At 36.4% G+C, this 19,020-nt stretch overlaps 1 protein-coding gene across 9 annotated transcripts in view; it reads left to right on the forward strand.

Annotated features, from left to right (window-relative positions):
• The first annotated feature begins 318 nt into the window (after nucleotides 1-318).
• The window catches only part of Grik1 (glutamate ionotropic receptor kainate type subunit 1), a 379,854-nt gene continuing 361,152 nt past the window's right edge, over nucleotides 319-19,020 (forward strand). For all 9 annotated transcript variants that reach the window (XR_012447881.1, XM_074072841.1, XM_074072843.1 and 6 more), the window contains exon 1: nucleotides 319-980. Coding sequence is in view for 8 of the 9 variants with exons in the window: in XM_074072841.1 (XP_073928942.1) it covers nucleotides 863-980 (118 nt within the window). In the remaining variant the exon portion in view is untranslated. The remainder of the gene's footprint in view (nucleotides 981-19,020) is intronic.

A 19,020-nucleotide genomic window follows, 5' to 3' on the forward strand; every position in this document is an offset into this window, starting at 1 on the left:
AATATTTCCCACCAGGAAGACGATTTTCCATTAAGCTTGGGAGAATTCATAGTTGGCCGTCTCTAAGAGCCCTCAGTCCCCCACTCTCAACAGGCACGCAGGGACACTACTGTCATTCACAGAGGATAGCGGAAGGCTGCTTCTGTTAGGACCAATAGGTTAGATTTGCTCTGTCTTGAAGATGCAACACTCAATCGACTTTCCAGCAGCAGAACGCAAAGTTGAGAGAGAGGGAGAATAAGCGTGTCTGTGTGCGTGTGTGCCAGTGTGTCTGGATCACTGGGGTTGGGGCGGGCAGTAAATAAAGGGTGGGGCCATTGAAAGGAGGGGGAAAGCAAGGACTAAGAGAAGCAAGAACGTGGCTCCCATCCTAGTTAACCTGCTGTAGCTCATCCTGCTTGCTTGGAGCCCTGCACCAACTCACCCAGTTCCCTCTCTCCTTGGTTAGCCCTCTTTCCTCCTTTCTCTTCTCTGTCTGCACCTTCCAGCTACCCCTACTTTTGCATCTGACCAGAGGACGAATGAGGGAGACGCTCCCACAAATTGGGGTAGCAACTTTCCTCTGCTGTGCTCTGGGTTCCGGGAGCAGAAGCGCTCTGATCCTCCGCGGTTTGCGGCTTATGGAGGAGGAGGAGGAGGAGCAGTGATGGGCTAGCGACAGGAGCCAGGAGCCCGAGTGAGCTCAGCCTTGTAAGCCAGCTCCGCGTTCCCACGCCTATTCCCTGCATCTCGCTCCGGGGGGAGCGCGCAGGGTGCAGACCCTCATCCAGGGAGGATGAGGCAGGGACCCACCCCTCGTGGAGTGCATCTCGCGGGCGTGCAGCCACGACTGTGTCTCGGCATGAATTAAGAAGCTAAGAAGATGGAGCTCAACACAGTCCTCGCTCTGCCCGGGCTCTGGACCAGAGACACCAGCTGGGCGCTCCTCTATTTCCTCTGCTCCATCCTCCCGCAGACCGCCCCGCAAGTACTCAGGATCGGTGAGTGAGCCTGGGAAAGCGCTCCAGGCTGTCGGCTCGGGGGGATGTGGTCGCTCTCTGAGGCCCGCGTGGGCACAGAGGGTCCCGGGCAAGGCAGAGCGCGCCGGCGCGGGGGCTGCAGCCAGGGATAGTGGAGGTCAGTGCGCACCGCATCCAAGGCTCCACCAAAAAGGGAGAGTCGTGTCGCTGCTTCCTTCTTGGCTGGTGCGAGGGCTTCCCTACCGAGATACAGTTGGCGGGTTTTTCAATCTGGGTTCCAAGAACACGGCGGGCAATCGTGCAGGGACTCTGTTCTGAGGCATGAGGTCGCGCGCCACTGCAGCTGCTTGAGTTGGGGGCAAGGGTGAGATCGCCTAGACATGGAGAGTGGACATCCATCAGCTCAGAGCCATAGCACTAGTCCCAATCCACCTTATTTCTGGGGTGCACGCAACCATGTGAGCATCTCAGGAATAGAAAACCCGAACCACTGTGGACGTGGGAAAATCCCAGGGTCTGTTAGCAAGAAGCGTACAAGTTTTCCTATTTAAGTTGGATTCCTTTACATGGAATCTATAGGAGGGTTCCTCTGAAAAGTGAGAGTTCAAGAACTTGGGGATGTCAATTTGCACTTAAGTTTCTTTCTGGTTCCTAAATCTGCTCCATCTGGTGATCACTGAAGTCCAGTCACTCCAGTCCAGGTAACTCCCTCAGAGACGGTGGGCTGGCTGGCTGAATGTGATAATCCTAGGGCATCCCCAAGACAACAAAAGTCAAGGACAACAGAAGGGATGGTGTGGACTTCATGCACTAAATGCATAAGGACCCACCCTCAAGATCAGCACTGTGGAGGCATTGAGTCATTTCTGCACATTGGGGGTTAAAAAAGCTCTTCACTTTCTTTCTCTTTCAGACTAAAGCCAGTTTCTATTTTTTAACTCGATCCAATCCTGTTTCATAGATACAGTCACAGGGAGAGCCACAGGTGAAGGAATGACACCACATGGTCTCCATTTTCCTTCATCTCCCACTTAGGCAAGAAGAGTGAAACCTTGAGCCCTGAGAGCTTCTAACGCCCTTTCTAGGAATTGATGGAATAGGCAAGGGACAGTACAAAGCACTCACAGTGCTGCCACTGGACAGCAAAATGCCTCAGTAGCTGTAGTAGTTCAGACTTCAACTTGTGAGCCACTTTTAAAAAAATTCTGAACCTGGTGAATTACTTTAAGTCACTGAAAACGCCCAATTTCCAAAAGAAAAAAACATACAAGTTTACAGCTTTGAACTGCATTTTCTCTAGGAATGTGGGGAGTAATTTTCAAGAAATGAAAAAGACTCCAAATACTAACTTTTACTACAGACTTATCTTTTTCTAGACAATGGGGAACGATAATATGTATTTGTTGGGTCATTTAGACTCTGTTCCAAAGCACTTCTTTAAAAAATAAATCACTGCTGCTCATAACTAAAATATCCTTCATGTGAGGTGTACTCGAGGTCTGATCTCTGGGTTTTTGGACACAATCAATTGTAGTCTGGTAAAAAGAATTATTGTGAACAATACAAAATAGGCAATGAATGTGTTACAATTCCCAATGATTATCAACTTAATTGGTGTTTTACTTGTGTGTTTGAAACAGACAATCTAGAGATGTTAGAAACTAGCTATGCCAGCCAGCATCCCCCTTCCCTATTCCATAAAATTAAGGTAGCATTTTCCTTTCCTGCATACCCCAAATTTAAGACAGATCAATGAGGGGGATTGTTTTAAAACATATTGGTTCACAGAGCTGAGTATTTGTCCAGGTTCCAAGCAATCACAATCACCACTGGAAAGTAGTTTTCAAACTGAAAACAACTAACATAATTCACTGACCTTAAAATATGTCACAAGAAAATGAGATTTCTCTTTTTTTCTACATAAGAGCTAAAATGCATAAAGTGAAATTGCACCGAGTGTTGTCTATATGCAGTACAAATGTCTCATTCCTAATGGCCTGTGTGACCTGTGGTTGGTACAGGCACCACCACCTTGTATGTATCTAAGGACAAGCACATAGTTTTAAAATGGATAATTCAGCACCATGGAAACCAACTTTTGCTCAGAAGAAACCTGCCTCTACAGTGAGTTTTCTGAAAATCCAACATTGAATACAAAATATCAAAGGATTTGGGGACTAAGCAAGTGTGTGTGTGTGTGTGTGTGTGTGTGTGTGGAGTTAAATTTGGTCTTTTTTCATCTCTTATATTTTCTCTTCCCAACAAACCACCAACTATCCAACCAACCAAAAAAAGGGACTTTTGATTTAACTTGGATTGTTTTTCAATAACTTGAAATATCCTGAAGCAAAGTTCAGCCTAAACACCAGGCACTTAGATTGAGAAGTCACTCAAATGTTTGAGTGAATTGATCACTGATCTAATGCTTTGCCAGTGTCTGTTTAAACTTCAGCTATTGATAAAAGATATAAAATTTAATTTAAAACTCATACATACTAAATATTTGAGAAGTGATTGAGATGCACAGGCCTACCACATACTGTGAACATGTATTTGAACACAATCTTAGAGCACGATTATATTCAGAAGTTAAGAGCCACAAGAGGGTCTGTTAGGGTGTAGTGCCTGTACATTAGTATTATACTGCAGAAGTCTCCCAAGAAGCTTGCATAGAAGAGAAATAGAGCTGGTCATTGGAATGAGACCTGCTGGGCTCATTCCTGCCTCTCTATGTAACCAGTGTATGTCAATAGCCAGTTAGTCATCACACACATTCTGTTGGTCTGTGAGTTTTACCATCACTGACACCCTCCTAAAAGACCAGTCAACTTATAGTTAATGGAAGATTTAAGCAACCTTATTAAATGGTAGCCCTCTGCTATTAATGGAGGAAATAAACCTCATGTATATATACAATTTTTAAAGTACATGCCTCACAGTGTAATAATAATAGGAAGGGATGTTAAATGGTACACTTTATGTATCATCTTAACATACACAGCCATTGAGGTGGTGGTAAAGTATATGATTGAGAGTGAAGTGGTGGGTAGCCAGGATTAGACTCAGGTCCTATTTCCATGATTTACTAAGCGTGGGTAGTAGTGAGAAGTACCCAACCTCTGCAGGTCTTTGATTTTGCATCTGAGAGATCAAGTAAAAACTATTGCAAGCCTCAGAGTGTCATTAGTAAAAATGAATGGAAATAGAACCCAAAAGAAAATATGAATAGAATACCCTTTGAGGAGTATCTGGTTATGTTAGCTGTGTTATTGTCATTAATTTTTACTGTTATTTTGATTATTGACATTTATTTTCTGAACAGAGACTTAAAAGTTGATGTGGCATATTTTTATAAAACACATAATACTTCTGAGCCTGAATACCTTAATCTGTGAACTTTAACTCTTTCCTGTTTTGTGAAGGATGCTCAGACATTAATCTCTGGTAAAAACCAAATATAATTTGTTATGCAGCATACTGTATAATTAAGCATTCCATATAAAGAAAAGTGTTGGGGAGACTTATATGAAGAGTGTAAAATTATAGTGACAACAGAATTGTTTATAATTTTTTAATTCTTTACCCAAAAGATTTCCAAAGTTCCAAATAATGTTTATGTTTGTTCATATTTTTTCTTTACTATATAAAATCTGTACTTTATTCTTGAACCACTTAATTCTTTCATCATTTTAATATTCGTTCTTCATCAATAAATATCTGATGAGTTCTTACTCCTATACCACAGCTAGACACTATTCTAGGTGCAAGACACACAACAGTGAACAAGGCAGGGCAGACACATCTGTCTCTTTGAAGCTTTCAATCTGATGATTTATCATCTGTTTACCACTTTAATTTTTCATCAAACTTTCAATAGAGACTCTTTAATTTTTTTTTCAAATATTATTCTTGGAGAGTTTTCATTTAATATTTTATCCCTGATTTATTTTATCAATTACATAGTCAGTAGGAAAAAGATTTAGACTCTCAAATGACAGGGAAAGGTCAGATTGTCAAACAATGAATAGAAACTCAGAGAACTGTTTTTGTTTGGGAAGATTTCTGAGAGAGACACTTATTCTTTAGGAAGCATGTTGGTCCTCACATTGATTTGAAAAGCTTACTGATCCTTGAAAGATCTATGAAGTTATGTGATATCTGTATAAATAGAGATTTCCTGGCTAATAAAACATACTTCAGCAAGTGAGAAGATCATTTGCCTTACTATTTTATCTGTATCATTCATTTCTTTCTTAGTATTGATTAACTAATGCTAACACTAAGGCCTAATATTAATACTACATAGAACTTGACTTTAGCTTCCTTTCTTGTATGGTTCGTTATCTTCAGTTTTCGGAGAAGAGCATAATTTGGTTGACATCGTCTAAGTTCAAGTGCTAGTGGGTAGAAATGGGAAACTGGAAGCTTGTTATTTGGATCTCAAGTTTTAAGGCCTTTGTTTTAAGTTATATCGTACAGTTAATTAGGGTAGATTTGAGAAAGGCTGACAGAGATGGTGATAGTGAGTTCCCATAACCTTCCAATCTTCTTTTGTGGTTTTGCTGGTAATTATTCATATAATATAGACAATATTATCTATGTTCCAAAATTTTCCAAAAGCTATTTGTACTAGAAGAAAGAAGGAAGAAGGAGCTTCAGGTTTCTAACTGTCTTTTTTAAATTAACTGAAGTCAAAGAGATTATTTGTTGTTGGTTTGTCTTTAGTTTTACCTCACAAAAAGTAAATAATAAAAAAACTCATAGATTTGTCACAAAAATGAAACATGATATTATATATAAATTGCACAGCATATCATAGATCTAAATTAAAATACATTCATCTCTTTCTCTACTAATAAACAGGGCAGGAGGTCTGTGATCTAGAAAAAACTCTTACTCTGATCAAGTAAGTATGGGGAAATGCCTTGCTTGGCTTGCTTGGAGATTCATGAAGTATGTTTGTCTATTGAAGGCTCTGTTTGAACTCCTACAACAATAACAATAGCTCCTTCCCTCCAAAAAAAAAAAAAAAACTTGTTTCTTTTGTTTAATCCAGTATCTCTCTCATTTTCATTATCAGAAGATTCTTATTTAAATCACAATAATTAACGCCCCAGAACATAGTAAAGGATATATTGACTATAAAAACTTTGAAATTTGGACACATCAAAAATCATGTGGACTTGCAATCCCTGCTTCTTCAATCAAGCCCAGATCTTGTTCCTTTTTTTGTTTCAGAACTCATTTTCAAAGTTTTAAAAGTAGACTCAGAGTTTATGCCTCTTGCTGTTATTTAAAAACATTTTTTAAGCCATTTACAACCATCATTCTAGAGGTGCATAATTTCTTTCACTTAAATTGTAACTTAAGTCTTTTTCCTGATTTTCTGTTTTTCATTAGACTTATTAGCTGTGTTACATGGAAAAATTATAATAGATGTATAATCTCTTTTCCAGGAATATAATCTGTGGTAAATTAAAATTATGTTTATAGTTCAACCTGCTAATTTTTTAAATGATAAAATTTCATGGAGAAATAAAAATATTTGAATTAGAGCAAAAGCATTCCATCTTTACCAACTTCATGAATTTCTTGTTTTGATTTCCTATTGAAATCAAATTGTTACTCAAATTTTTTAAAATCCTACTAAATGACACCAACACTATTGTATCTATTATAATAAACTAACTGGAAACAAAGTTAATTTTAGAGGACGAAAAAAAGTAAAGGGGTAAAAATATTGAGATTGCTTAATTTCAATTATGAACTATTGAGATAGCAAAATCGAAAAAGTAAAAATCTTTAGAATACCTTCCCAAGTCACTTGGCAATATGTCTTTTTGTTCTTATTGAAAATTTAGGGTTTCTTAAACCATGCAAGTTTGTTCCATGCTATATTAGCATACTTATGAAATCTAAGCTGGGATTAGTTACAGATTGGAATTAAAAAGCAATGATATTTACTAAATGAAGAATGAATCCCTATTGGTCATAAGTCGTCTCACAGAAACACCATCAACAGCTTGAAAACACTTTTTCTTAACTCTTCACATCATTCCGTACTTCTTGGTGCATTGGTTGAGTAAATAAATGTGAAAGATTAACCCATACCACATCTTTGTTAAATTACTAGCTTAGTATCATCATGACTGGAAAAAGCAAAAAAGAAATAAAAGATGCAAAAATCTATTGATGCTCCTTAAAATTTCTACTGAAAATGAATCAAACTACTTGGACAACACAGATTTTTATACCAGAGTTGCAGATTTAATTTTATTTCATAGAAAGCTGATGATTGTTTTCATTGCTATCCAGTAATCAGTTTGGAAGCCGAAAGTCCCTCATTTCTTACTGTTTTCATTTAAAAATACAAAAAAGAATACATTAAGGTGCTTTATTTATTATACTGACAGTCCAAGAGTACAGACAATGTTCAGGGAACTTTCTGTTTTATTTATTTAATTATTCAATTTATTTTGGGGGGGTTGAACTCTGGGCCGAAAGCTTGCCAGGTAGGTGCTGTACCACTTGAGCCACTCTACCAGCCTTTTCATGGATTGTTTTTTTTTGAGATAGGGTTTCACTGTGGCCTGGACACACATTCTCTTCTTTCTGCTTCCTCACATAACTGGGATGATAGGCATTCACTCAGTCATTGGTCTTGTAACTTTTTGCCTGGGCTGGCCTTTTGAACTGTGATCCTCCCATTCTCTGCTTCCCAAATAGCTAGGATTAAAGGCTTGAGTCACCATGGCTGTCCTGTTTTGTTTTTTTGGCTGTACTGGGGTTTTAATTCAGAGCCTCATATTTGCTAGTCAGCGCTCTACCACTTAAGATGCCCCTCTAGACCATCCCTGTTTTTCTACTTATTTATTTTTCAGATTGGGTCTGTGTTATTTTGACTGGGACCAGCTTCAGACCATGATCTTCTTATCTATGCCTCTTGCATAGCTGAGATTACAGTGTATACCTCCATACCTGGCTTATTAATTAAGATGGGTTTTCCTAAACTTTTGTCCAGGCTGATCTCAAACCATGACCCTCTCATTCTCTTCGTCTCAAGTAACTGGGATAACAGCCATGTACCCCCATGCTCTCCAGCATATTTTATTTAGTGATTGGTTAAAGTTTACCTTGTACATGAGTTATTATATGCACATGTATATTTCCTAGTTTTGTGAACTAAGAAGGACTAAAACAATGACACCCCAGTAACAATAGGCATACTTGGCACCCAGGACTCCTTAAAGCAAAGGATGATTCTAGGATAGGGGAATGAATTATGCAAGATGGTCCTGGAAGAATACCTTGTGATCCCCAAAAGTAAAGAAGTGCTCATCAAAATCCCAATGATAGATATGTTAAAAGCTCATGAGAGCCAAAGGTCTCTTTTGAGTCTATACCAACATAGATGAATGATTAAATAAATAGGGAAGAAGAGGAAATCCCCCAAGCATAAGAGTCAGGGGATCAAGCCTGCATCACTACTTTAAGTCATGCTGAGGGTGTTTGCACTTGCTGTGATATGATGCCACCTGACACAAATAGAACTTCACTTTTCCCAATCTCAGAACATCACCCTAACCTTGAGAAAATATCAAACAAATCCCAGTAGAGGTATATTCTACAAAATAGCTGACCACACTCATCAGAAGAGTCAAGGTCATAAAAAGCAAGGAAAGTCTGGAAAATTGTCACAGTCAAGGGGAACCTAGAGAGACATGATGACCAAATGTAACAAAGCATCCTGGATAAAATTCTGGGGCAGAAAATGACAATAGGTAGAAACTAAACACTTGGAATAGTGATCAACATTCCTTAATAATAATGTGTCAATACTGGATCCTTAATTTTTACACAGGTGCCCTACTAATTAAAGATGTTAGTGACAAGGAAAACAAAATGTGGACAGTGTACCATTTTCTCAATTTTCCATAAACCTAAAACTGTTTTAAAAGTAAAACCTATTCATTAAAAAAGTAAAAGGCTTATACCGTGCAAGGATTTTTGCTGTTACCATTTCTACTACACTGTATAGTACATAAAGATCTGTAACTAATTATATCAAGAAAAATAGAAAGAAAAACTATTGTATATGCTATAAGTATGCTACATAAAGAGTTTTCTAAGAATATCATTAAGGGCACAAACATTTAATGTTAGAAAATCATTTGAGAACTAAACTTTATATAAAATTTGATATTGACAAAAATGAGATAGCCATATGTCTTCTTTAGAATTCTGCAATGAGTTTTAGAAAATTAAGCAATAACTACTTCTATCAATTAGTGTCTTGGTTTTCAACTATACATGCATTTGAGAACTAGACTTTATATAAAATTTGATATTGACAAAAATGAGATAGCCATATGTCTTCTTTAGAATTCTGCAATGAGTTTTAGAAAATCAAGCAATAACTACTTCTATCAATTAGTGTCTTGGTTTTCAACTATACATGCTTTTTGTACTTAATTAAATATAATTTAACTTTGAATATTGATTTAAGCATTGTAACACACTCTGTTAAGTGCCTTAAGTGCAAATGCCCTTGAGTGGAAACTTATAGCAAACTGTTTGCAAGAGCTCCTTTCTTAGCAAAATTGTTTAAATATGCCTTTAAAAATCAATACTTAATTCTCAGAGCCGATAAAGTACTTCATAATTCAAACAGGAGAAAGGATGTTGAAAATCAAGTGTAGTTTGTTTTTGTTTTTTTTTAATGAGAATTCAATTACAACTTTTAGGACTTTTTCTTTTTTTTCTAAAATTTAAACTTTTAAAATGTTGAATTACATACTTTGGCAATTTATAAGCAGAGTTGCATTCTGATGACCTATGTAAAATGTTACTGTACTTCATCTCCTAAAAAATGGATTAGTGAGATAAAGCCATCCTTCAAGTCTAAAGGCAATGTTTGCCTTTTGAATCCTGGGCAGTGTGTGTTCCTTTTGTTCTCAGGATATTTTTGAGCCTAAGGCTGTTTCTGTCCATGCTCATTGAATTGTGCACTTTCAATAGGAAGGAATGATTAGGGAAAGAATCGTGCAGATTTAAGAAATGAAGGATCTATAATGTGTGATCCTTACGATGAGACTCGTGTATTAAAATGGAAAATGCTTACCAAACAATATAGATCATGGTACATGATTGTACGAGTTTTGGATTTGTAATTTGTACAACTCAGGCTTTCTTCTAGACAAGAATTTTCAGTAAATGCAGGCAAAAGTCCATTTGTTTTGTTCAGATGGAGAATTGAAAGCAAAGATCTCTTTCATTTATTGTTCTTATTCCAAGTTAAAAATGATTGGTTAAATTTTCTGTTCTGTAGATTCTATACTATTGAGGTAGTTCTTTGCTAGCAGATTGGCTTAGAGAAAAATGTACTGCAATAAGAGTATTTCCAGTTTTGGTGACACCTAGCATTCCCATGTCATATAACTTTGAGTGAATTTACTCCCTTGTCTGTCAGAGAGTTGGCGGGTGGTGAACAGGTGTGCAGGTGCTTCAGCTAATCTCTTCCAGAACACAATCCTGCCTTACTTTGTTGTCATTAGGATGCTCTGATACTCTGCTCCATGACAATGTGCAACTGTGTGATATCTAACATGGATAGCTAGTATCAAGTGTGTACAACTTTGTTTATTTCCTGTAATTAAATTTAACTGATACATACACTGATGATTCCACTGCGTCTACATCAAAGTCCTCACTTTCAATTTAAAATGCACACTTTGATGGATATGATGATTCCTACCTGTAATCTGAGATACTGTAGAGGCAGAGGTAGGAGGATTATAATTCAAGACCAGGCAAAAGGACAAGACCATATCACAAAAACAACTAAAGCATAGCTCAAGTGGTAGAGCATTTGCCTAGCATACACAAGTTCCTGAGTTCAATCTCCAGTACCACCAAAACAAATGCACATTTTTATAAATATCTTTCCTTCCTCCCTATGGAAATGAAGGGTAGCTTACTTTTAAGGAAGAAGCGTTTGCTGTCATTCTTCCAGGAGTTCCATGGGTGTGGTTGATACTTTTCTGAGCCTGGCTGTTGACTCTAACTCCAATGTATCCCCTGACCACATCCTGACTAGGGAGCTCCACATGCTGCTTACAGTTCAAATGCAGTACATTCTTCTGCTTTCTCACGTGGGCTGTTTACGCAATGCTCCTCCATAGTGGAATTCATGACCCATACAAAGCCACTAGCTCCAAGTTACTGTCCAGCCTTGCTTGTTATCTCAGGTTCTTTCTGTCCAAGTATACTCTGTCTCTTTCTCCTATAGGCCCCCAAGTGGCAAAAGCTATGTTGTGGTTCTTCACTCCTAGAGACCCAACCACACAAGGGTACTGACTGCACTGTCTGAGGAACCTTTGACTCCAGGTTTCCTAACTATAAGAAGGGAAAACAGGGAGCTGAATTCTTATACTATCAAGCATTTATCTGAACTCTGAAGTTCAGGCTGTAAACACTAAAGTGGTACTTCAAGCAAAGCTCTTAAAATTAAAGCAGTGAAAAAAGCAGTGATAGCAATAAACTTTAAATGTTCCATTCCTGACTTTTGTAACAGAAAACCTAGACTATAAGGACTGAGATCTCTGCAACTCTTTGTCTCTGTCTGTCTCTGTGTATTTCTGTATATATGTATGTTTCTGTGGGTTTGTGTACACTACTAATGGAGATACTATGTAATAAATAATGCATAAATTTATGTATATGCATGCATTTATTATATACTTCTGTTGGTATATATAAATGTACTCCATACACATGATGCCACATATATTCTTTATACACATTATTTAATGTATTGCAATATACAATGTCACATATATAACATATAATATGTATGCAATCATAAGTAATTCCATGCATATACATACATATATGTATGCAGTCATGTATTTTCAATACTATATATGTATTACATATATTATTACACTCAAATATGACATATAACAGTACACATATTCATATAAATACATACTATATTAAGATTCCAGTTTGTGTTTTTCTCTGTGCATTACCTATTCTACCTGGAGAAAGCTCTCATATGAAGCTCTCACTGCATTGTGAATAGCTAGTATAGGACAAAGGAACAAACACCCTGTCTGGATTGCTAGTGATGGAAGGAGGCATAGGGAAAGGTAGAGTGGGAAGTGAGGCATGGGAGCACATAGATCATGACAACTTGTTATGTCTCCAAGAGATCGTCAGTCTACAATTGCATTTGAAATATCTGTATTGTGGCCCATGAGAATATCCTTGCTGGTCTAATTGAACAACAGGGAAGACATGACATCACCTAAAGCCCAATTAACATGAAAGGATTGATGATGTTTTGTTGCCATATGGAAAATTTGTCCTAAAATACACAGAATCAAAGTACAAGAAATGCCTTATGGAAAAGATAATAGTTAAATAAAAATATGACAAAATTGTTATTATAAATAATAGTCCATTATCAGCCTAAAATATGCAGCATACTCTTCTTGCAATTATAACTAAATGATAAAGAAAGAGAAATAAGACCCAGAAATTTCTTGGAACAAACTATAGAAAGCACATGCATTTTAAAAAATGTTTTTGTATACTTTTAAGGTGTTTCATCATGATCTTTCCACACATGCATATAATACATGACACTCCCTCTATTACTCTTTAAAAGTCATACAAAAACATACAACTAAATGAAAATAATAGCACTTAAGACCAAGAAAGTCTTCAAAGATTTTAAGGTCCATATTTTTCATTTGCTAGGTAAGAAAATTGAGCCCTCCAAATGAGATATCCAGTAACCAAGTCACAATTCATAACCTCCTTTTCAATGCTATTTTTTTACAACCTCATTTTTCTTGTACCACTCATTTGAGAAGCATTAAAAATCCATATTTGAATGAATGAGAAATAGTAACCAGCAAATAGAACACATGAAAGTTTCAGAATGCAAGTATGATAGTGTAGTTTTACACATCAGGATACTCTTTGTAGAAATGTTTCAGGTATATTTTAATGAGCAGAGTGAATGTGGGAAGAAGAATGAGATACATCTGGGTAGTAATCATTAGTGCAAAGAGTCAAAACCAGGAATATTGTAACACTAAGGAAACTAACAAAGAAATCTTGATGGAAAGGCATTAAACTTTACATGTCTTTACTTTTTTTTTTTAATTTTATACAATAGACCCTTGAATACATGGGCCTATGGGACTAAGGAGACCACCATTGAGGAAAAGCCACAAACAATCAAGATGTATAGAGCTCAGTACTTTAAAATTATTCAAATTTACCTATAATGTATGTACAGAAGACCTGAGCATCCATAATTTGAGATTACTGTTGCAAAAATACTGTTGTATACATTAATACTACTCAACAAAACTAGATCTTATTTCATGTTATTTATCTGAAATACTGTGGATGCTTAATTCATTTTCCCATAATGGTCTCCCAACTTCTGCTAAAGATACATCACTTTTCAACAAATTTCAGTCTATCACATCAATAAATCACATTGGATGGCCTTTTTAGGTTGGGAGGATTATCATAAATTTGCCTTGCTGTTTGGACACCATTTCATTTTTTAAGAGACAGATTTTTACAAAATTATGGGCAGGGAAACAGCAGATCACACAATGACTTAAACATAACTGTATTTATTTTTTGACTGTGCTTGGTCAAAACCACACATAATAAACCCGTGAATAAGGTGGACTTAATATATTATCTAGACATTTCTGATCAACTTATGTTATAAGTAGTTGACTGTGCAGAAATATCCTCATATTCAAAAGGACTCAAGAAAATTAAAACTAGCATTGGGAATGAATAAGATACAGTATACCAATTTGGAACACTTAATTTTGTGTTGTCATAATGTTTTTTCTTACTCTGATTTAATTGGAATGATTCAAGCCAGTGTTATCCTTTGCTTAGGCCAAGTATGTGTGTGTACAAGGAAAGAAGGCTAAAGAATATCTGTTGCACACTGTGTGAGAATTCCAGAGTACGTCAGAAATGAAGTCTATGGTGTGGAACTTTCAAATTCGTATTCCCACTCCATAGCAAGAATAAGGGAGGTGGGGTGGAATGCATGATTAATAGGGTGCTTGTAAAAAGCAAAATTGGTGAACAATTTCCAGAGAACATGCTAGAGTGAGTTTGCTGTGCTGTTCTTGAATCTGCACTGCTTTTTGTTTCATGTGAGGTAATCTTTCAAATAGACTTCAGAGCTTGCAAGTAACATTTGACCTTTTCTTTTCCCTTCGGAGGGTAGAGTTTTAATTTATGTTTCTGCACACTCTTTATCATTTACTTATTCATTTATTCCTTCTTATATTTATAACTTTTCTTATTCTAAAAATGTTTCAAAGGCTTACAGAAATCATATATAGGTATTACAACCTGATAAAATTTAGTAATGAAAATGATGGCAAATTTGAAACAACATAAAGGCAAGGGTGATTTCCTGGAAAGACAGCAAAAGTAGACAAGAAAAATGTGCCTGCAATTTCTACCAGCTGAAGGAAGAAGGGAAACAGGATAAAATCCGAGTTCAGAGAGGTCTAGTTACTTAGACAAATTACAAGGTTTTCAAGCTAAAAAACCACATAAGAAATTCATCCCGTGGTCTTGATAAAAGGAAACAATGTAATATTGTAGATAACAACCTATGATAAGTTCAGTCATGTATTTCACATATTTGCTTCTTATAAAGTGCTAAATACACTTGTTGTGCTTATTATGGGCAAATGGTAATAAAAACACTTCTCCAGGGGATAGAGATGAGCTTAGTGTTTGCCTACCATACACATGGCCGTGGATTTGATCCCAGCCTGGGTAGGATGGTGGAAAGGATAGGTACACTTATAAAAAATATCTCACTATAGAATTCTCAAGTAGTTTGGTTTGATCTAAGATTAAAATGCGTAAGGGCAATGAATGGACTGCATAGTACCACACAGTCATTCATAAGTGTTGCTACTTAAATCTGTGTTCTAGTGGAAGATGAGCAGCACAAAGTCAAAGGGATGGAGATAATGATGAAGTGTGAATTTCTGATTAAAGACAGATACAGAAACATCAGACGGTAAAGATGAGGCCCTTCTTTAAAATTAAGAAACCCAAATGAGATACCGTGTTGACTAGATTACCTCACGTCTATAAGGATGAGACACCAGAAGGCAGAGTCAATATTCTTCTCAGAAGACCCTTGACGATTCATCATAGTCAGCGCACAAATGGATGACAGTCATTTGTCCACACTGGAAAACAAGGCTTCAAACATTGTCAATCAGAAGCATTAAAAGGAAAACAGGAAAAAAATAAAGCTCTTTGAGACATCAAATTTAAATAGAATGTCTTTCAAGTAAACTCAAAGATAGTTAAAATGGGAACTGTGCACAATCTCTTACAGGCTCGTGTATAAGCTAATAAGAAATTCAACATAGTTTACTTATTGTGGTGATTAAGTTTCAGAGCAGCTGTTCTTAGACTTTCTTTTTTTACAGTAACCTTTGATAACAATATATCTATATGCCTACTGTTTAGATAATAATTTCTTTTTTTGTATATTCTTGTTTTCCTTCTGATCTTGTAACTTTTTTGTTTTGGAAGTATGGGCTTTGAATTTAGGGCCCCACCCTTGGTAACCACCCTGAAACTTGAGCTACACAATCATCCCTTTTTGCTTTTGTTTTTATGACAGAATCTTGCACTTTTTCCCAGGCCAGCCTTGGATCCCAATCCTACTACTTCTGCCTCCCAATTAGCTTGGAGCACAGATGTGCACCACCACCACACCTGCTTGATTTATGAGAATAAGGTCTCACTAAAATTTTTCCCTTGCTGGCCTCCAACCATGATCCTTGCACCTCTGCTCCCAAGTAGCTGGATTACTGGTGTGAGCCCCCATGCGAGGAATGATTTTGACTGTGTACTTTTTATTGCTTAACTAACTCTCTGTGTGTGTGCGTACAAATGTACATAGTGTGTATGTGGGTGTGTGTGTTTATTAGAATCCTTTGCATACCCTGGCAATAAAGCCAAATCTTTCTTATCCCCTCTGAACCTTACAGATAGTTCTGTCATCCTAATCTTTCCTCTTACAATAGCCTATTTTATCTAACAGGACTATTGATTGTATAAGGCTGAAGGGGAATAAATTTAAATTTTGTTGGCCAGTCTGGGTCTGTTTCCTGAATGCTAATTTTGTTTACATTTCTTTGCATTCCATATTCTGGCAGAATACAATGTGTTTAAGATTCAAAAGCCAGCAAACAAAACCTGAAATGCAGTGTGCTTTAGCTTAAGATTCTCTTCTTCCTTTGTGGATCCTGGGGGGAAGAAAAAAACTTAAACTTTGTAGACTTTTTCTTTTTTTTTCCCTGGGAGAAAGGAATATTCATTAAAATTGCCTTGTATTTTTCATTTCCAAAACCACTTCCCTACACTTTGAGATGGAGGCCTGTCACATTTAAAATGCCTAGGTGAGCTACAAATTGAATTAATGATAGCTTCCTTCTATCTCACAGGTTTGTCTTTACAGTTTTTCCAAATTTGGTCTACTTTCCTTTCTTTCAAACATTATTTTGAGTGCAAGACATAAAAAGTCAAGCAGAAGTGGAACTTCTCCATTAGAACTGCCTGAGAAAACTTAAAATTGACATTTTCAGCTGAAAAGTAATGTGCAAGATAGGAAAAAAAAACTTCAGGGCCTTTAAAAGAGGAAAATTTGACATTATAAATCAATTAATTATCATCCAAAGCAGCATTATATACTACATTTTATAAATCTATCAATAGCATAATGCATACTCAGTCAAAAGGAAATGTGAAATTTTCTGTGGACAGACCCATTTATATATACACTTAAGCACACTCACACGTGGCACAGAACCAGGTAAATCAGCTACAAATCCTTTAAGCCATAAAAAAGTGATCACTTTCTAGCTAGTATAGATTTGCAAAAAACATTAGTTTTGGTCTGCAATTTGGTTTTATTCTTAGGAAAAAAAAAAAAAAACCGTTCTATAACCTTCCTTACATGTTATCCCAAAATCTGCTCCAGAAAGTGACTCATCTAGGGGTATACAAACATAGAGTCCAATAAAAAAAATGAAATAAAAAAGAAAGGCAGAGGTAATGGTTTGAACTTAGTCATTTTGAAACTGTTTATGTTTTGATTTACTTTTTAAAGAATGATTTAGGTAAATGTGATTTCTCACATGTAAGCATGTGAAAAGGAAAGGAATATGAAAACTACAACTGTACACTGTATACATCTGGTATGCGGTGATTTTTTTCTCAGATTGGTTTTCCTGAGATGACTAGTAGCTGTTACATTGTTAAAGATGTAATCATTTCTGTACAATGAAAAGCTAAATGTATATTAAACTATACTGCAAAAGTATATGCATTTGTGAGACAATTATAAAATCAGTTTTATTCCACCTGAAGAAATTATTCTTTTCTACTCTGTTTGGCATTTGTGGAAGAAATAAGGAGACATATAGTAAAATTGTTTTGAATATGCTAGTGGTTTCATTGATCAACCTTCAAATTCAAATACCATTTAATGGGTTGTTTATTTGATTCACATTTATATGCCATGTCTGCATTATGGCACCAAGGTATAAAAGCAAGTGTTTGCATTACAACAGAGAGAGAGAATAGAAGTTAGTTATTCATAATATAACCATTCATCTGATGTGAAAATTGAGGCTGGATTTCTTGCACAATGACAAATCCAAAAGAAGCTATCTTGTACTTAGCAAGGGAACAGAAAAATGAAAAATGACTTTTGTGACTACATTGTCCACATTTTCTTGGATCTTATTTGATTTACAGAACAGCACCATGTCTTATGCATTCAAGAGAAACGGGAAAACCTACTTACCTACAAAATCATTCCTAGCCTACCTTCAGGTACTGACTACCCAGTTCTTAAAGAAATACAAAAAGTGTGTTGTGATTTAGCAGTTTTTAAATTAAAAATCTCAACTTAGTACATCTTGATTTCTTTTAGAACCTTGCCTGATTTTATTTTTCATGCATCCAGCATGCGTTAATTTGCATACCCGTATTCAAGTGCAGAGAAACAAAACCAATTCAAAAGACTTAATTAAAAGCATAGGGAACCTGAGTGAAATTTTAGATATTATAAGTCCTGTGCTGGCCTATTATTTCTTGATTCATTTGATTTAGAAAGACTTAACTTTTCCTTCAAGTCCCCTAGGGAATGATTATAGATTAAGATATTTTCAAAACTGTAAAATAAAACCATTAAGAATGACAGCAATTTGAGTTAATAATGGTCTCAGTGGGCCATGCAATGAGGACTCACACACTGAACCTTTTCTTTTCATTGTGAGGTATATTGGAAAACTTCACACTACTATTTCAGCCACACTTTTCCATTATACTTATATGTTAATTTGAATCAATCAAGTTTTTCCTCAAAAACAGTGATATTCAGCCAAGAGTGATTTTTCTCCCCAGGGGAGATTTGGCAATGATTTTTGATATTTATGTTTGTTTCTACTTGTGGGGGCAGGGAGAGCTGCTACCTGCATCTAGTGGATAGAGACCTGAGATGCTACTAAACATCCTATGATACCCAGGGCCATGCCCAAGAACAAAGAACCATCCAGCCCCAAATGTCGACAGTCCTGAGGTTGAACTTCAGGACAGAAATTATGAACACAAACCTAGCGGGAGTTTAGTGAAGAAGCTCTGGAAATCTTGCTCCAGAAAAAAATAATAAAATAATCAATCCCAGGTTCTCTGTGGAAATTATACTGTTCTGCCTCAATTCAGTAGCATAGACTTTGACAACAATTTCCTTCCCAGCATCTTTGGCATCTCTTCTGAGAACAGATCCAAATGAAATCTAGAGCAGACCGTGTAGTAAGTTACCAAATTGTCATATCACTCAATGTCTGCTATGTGTAGGTCTCTGGGTCTACACGAATGAATAAAGTACAAAGTGTATCATCATAGGGCTTACAGTTTAAGAAAGTCATATGGAAAGAATTAAATGATCACACAAATATTCCAT

Source organism: Castor canadensis, chromosome 5 (assembly GCF_047511655.1).
Source record: "Castor canadensis chromosome 5, mCasCan1.hap1v2, whole genome shotgun sequence".
In the NCBI taxonomy this organism is placed as follows: Eukaryota; Metazoa; Chordata; class Mammalia; order Rodentia; family Castoridae; genus Castor; species Castor canadensis.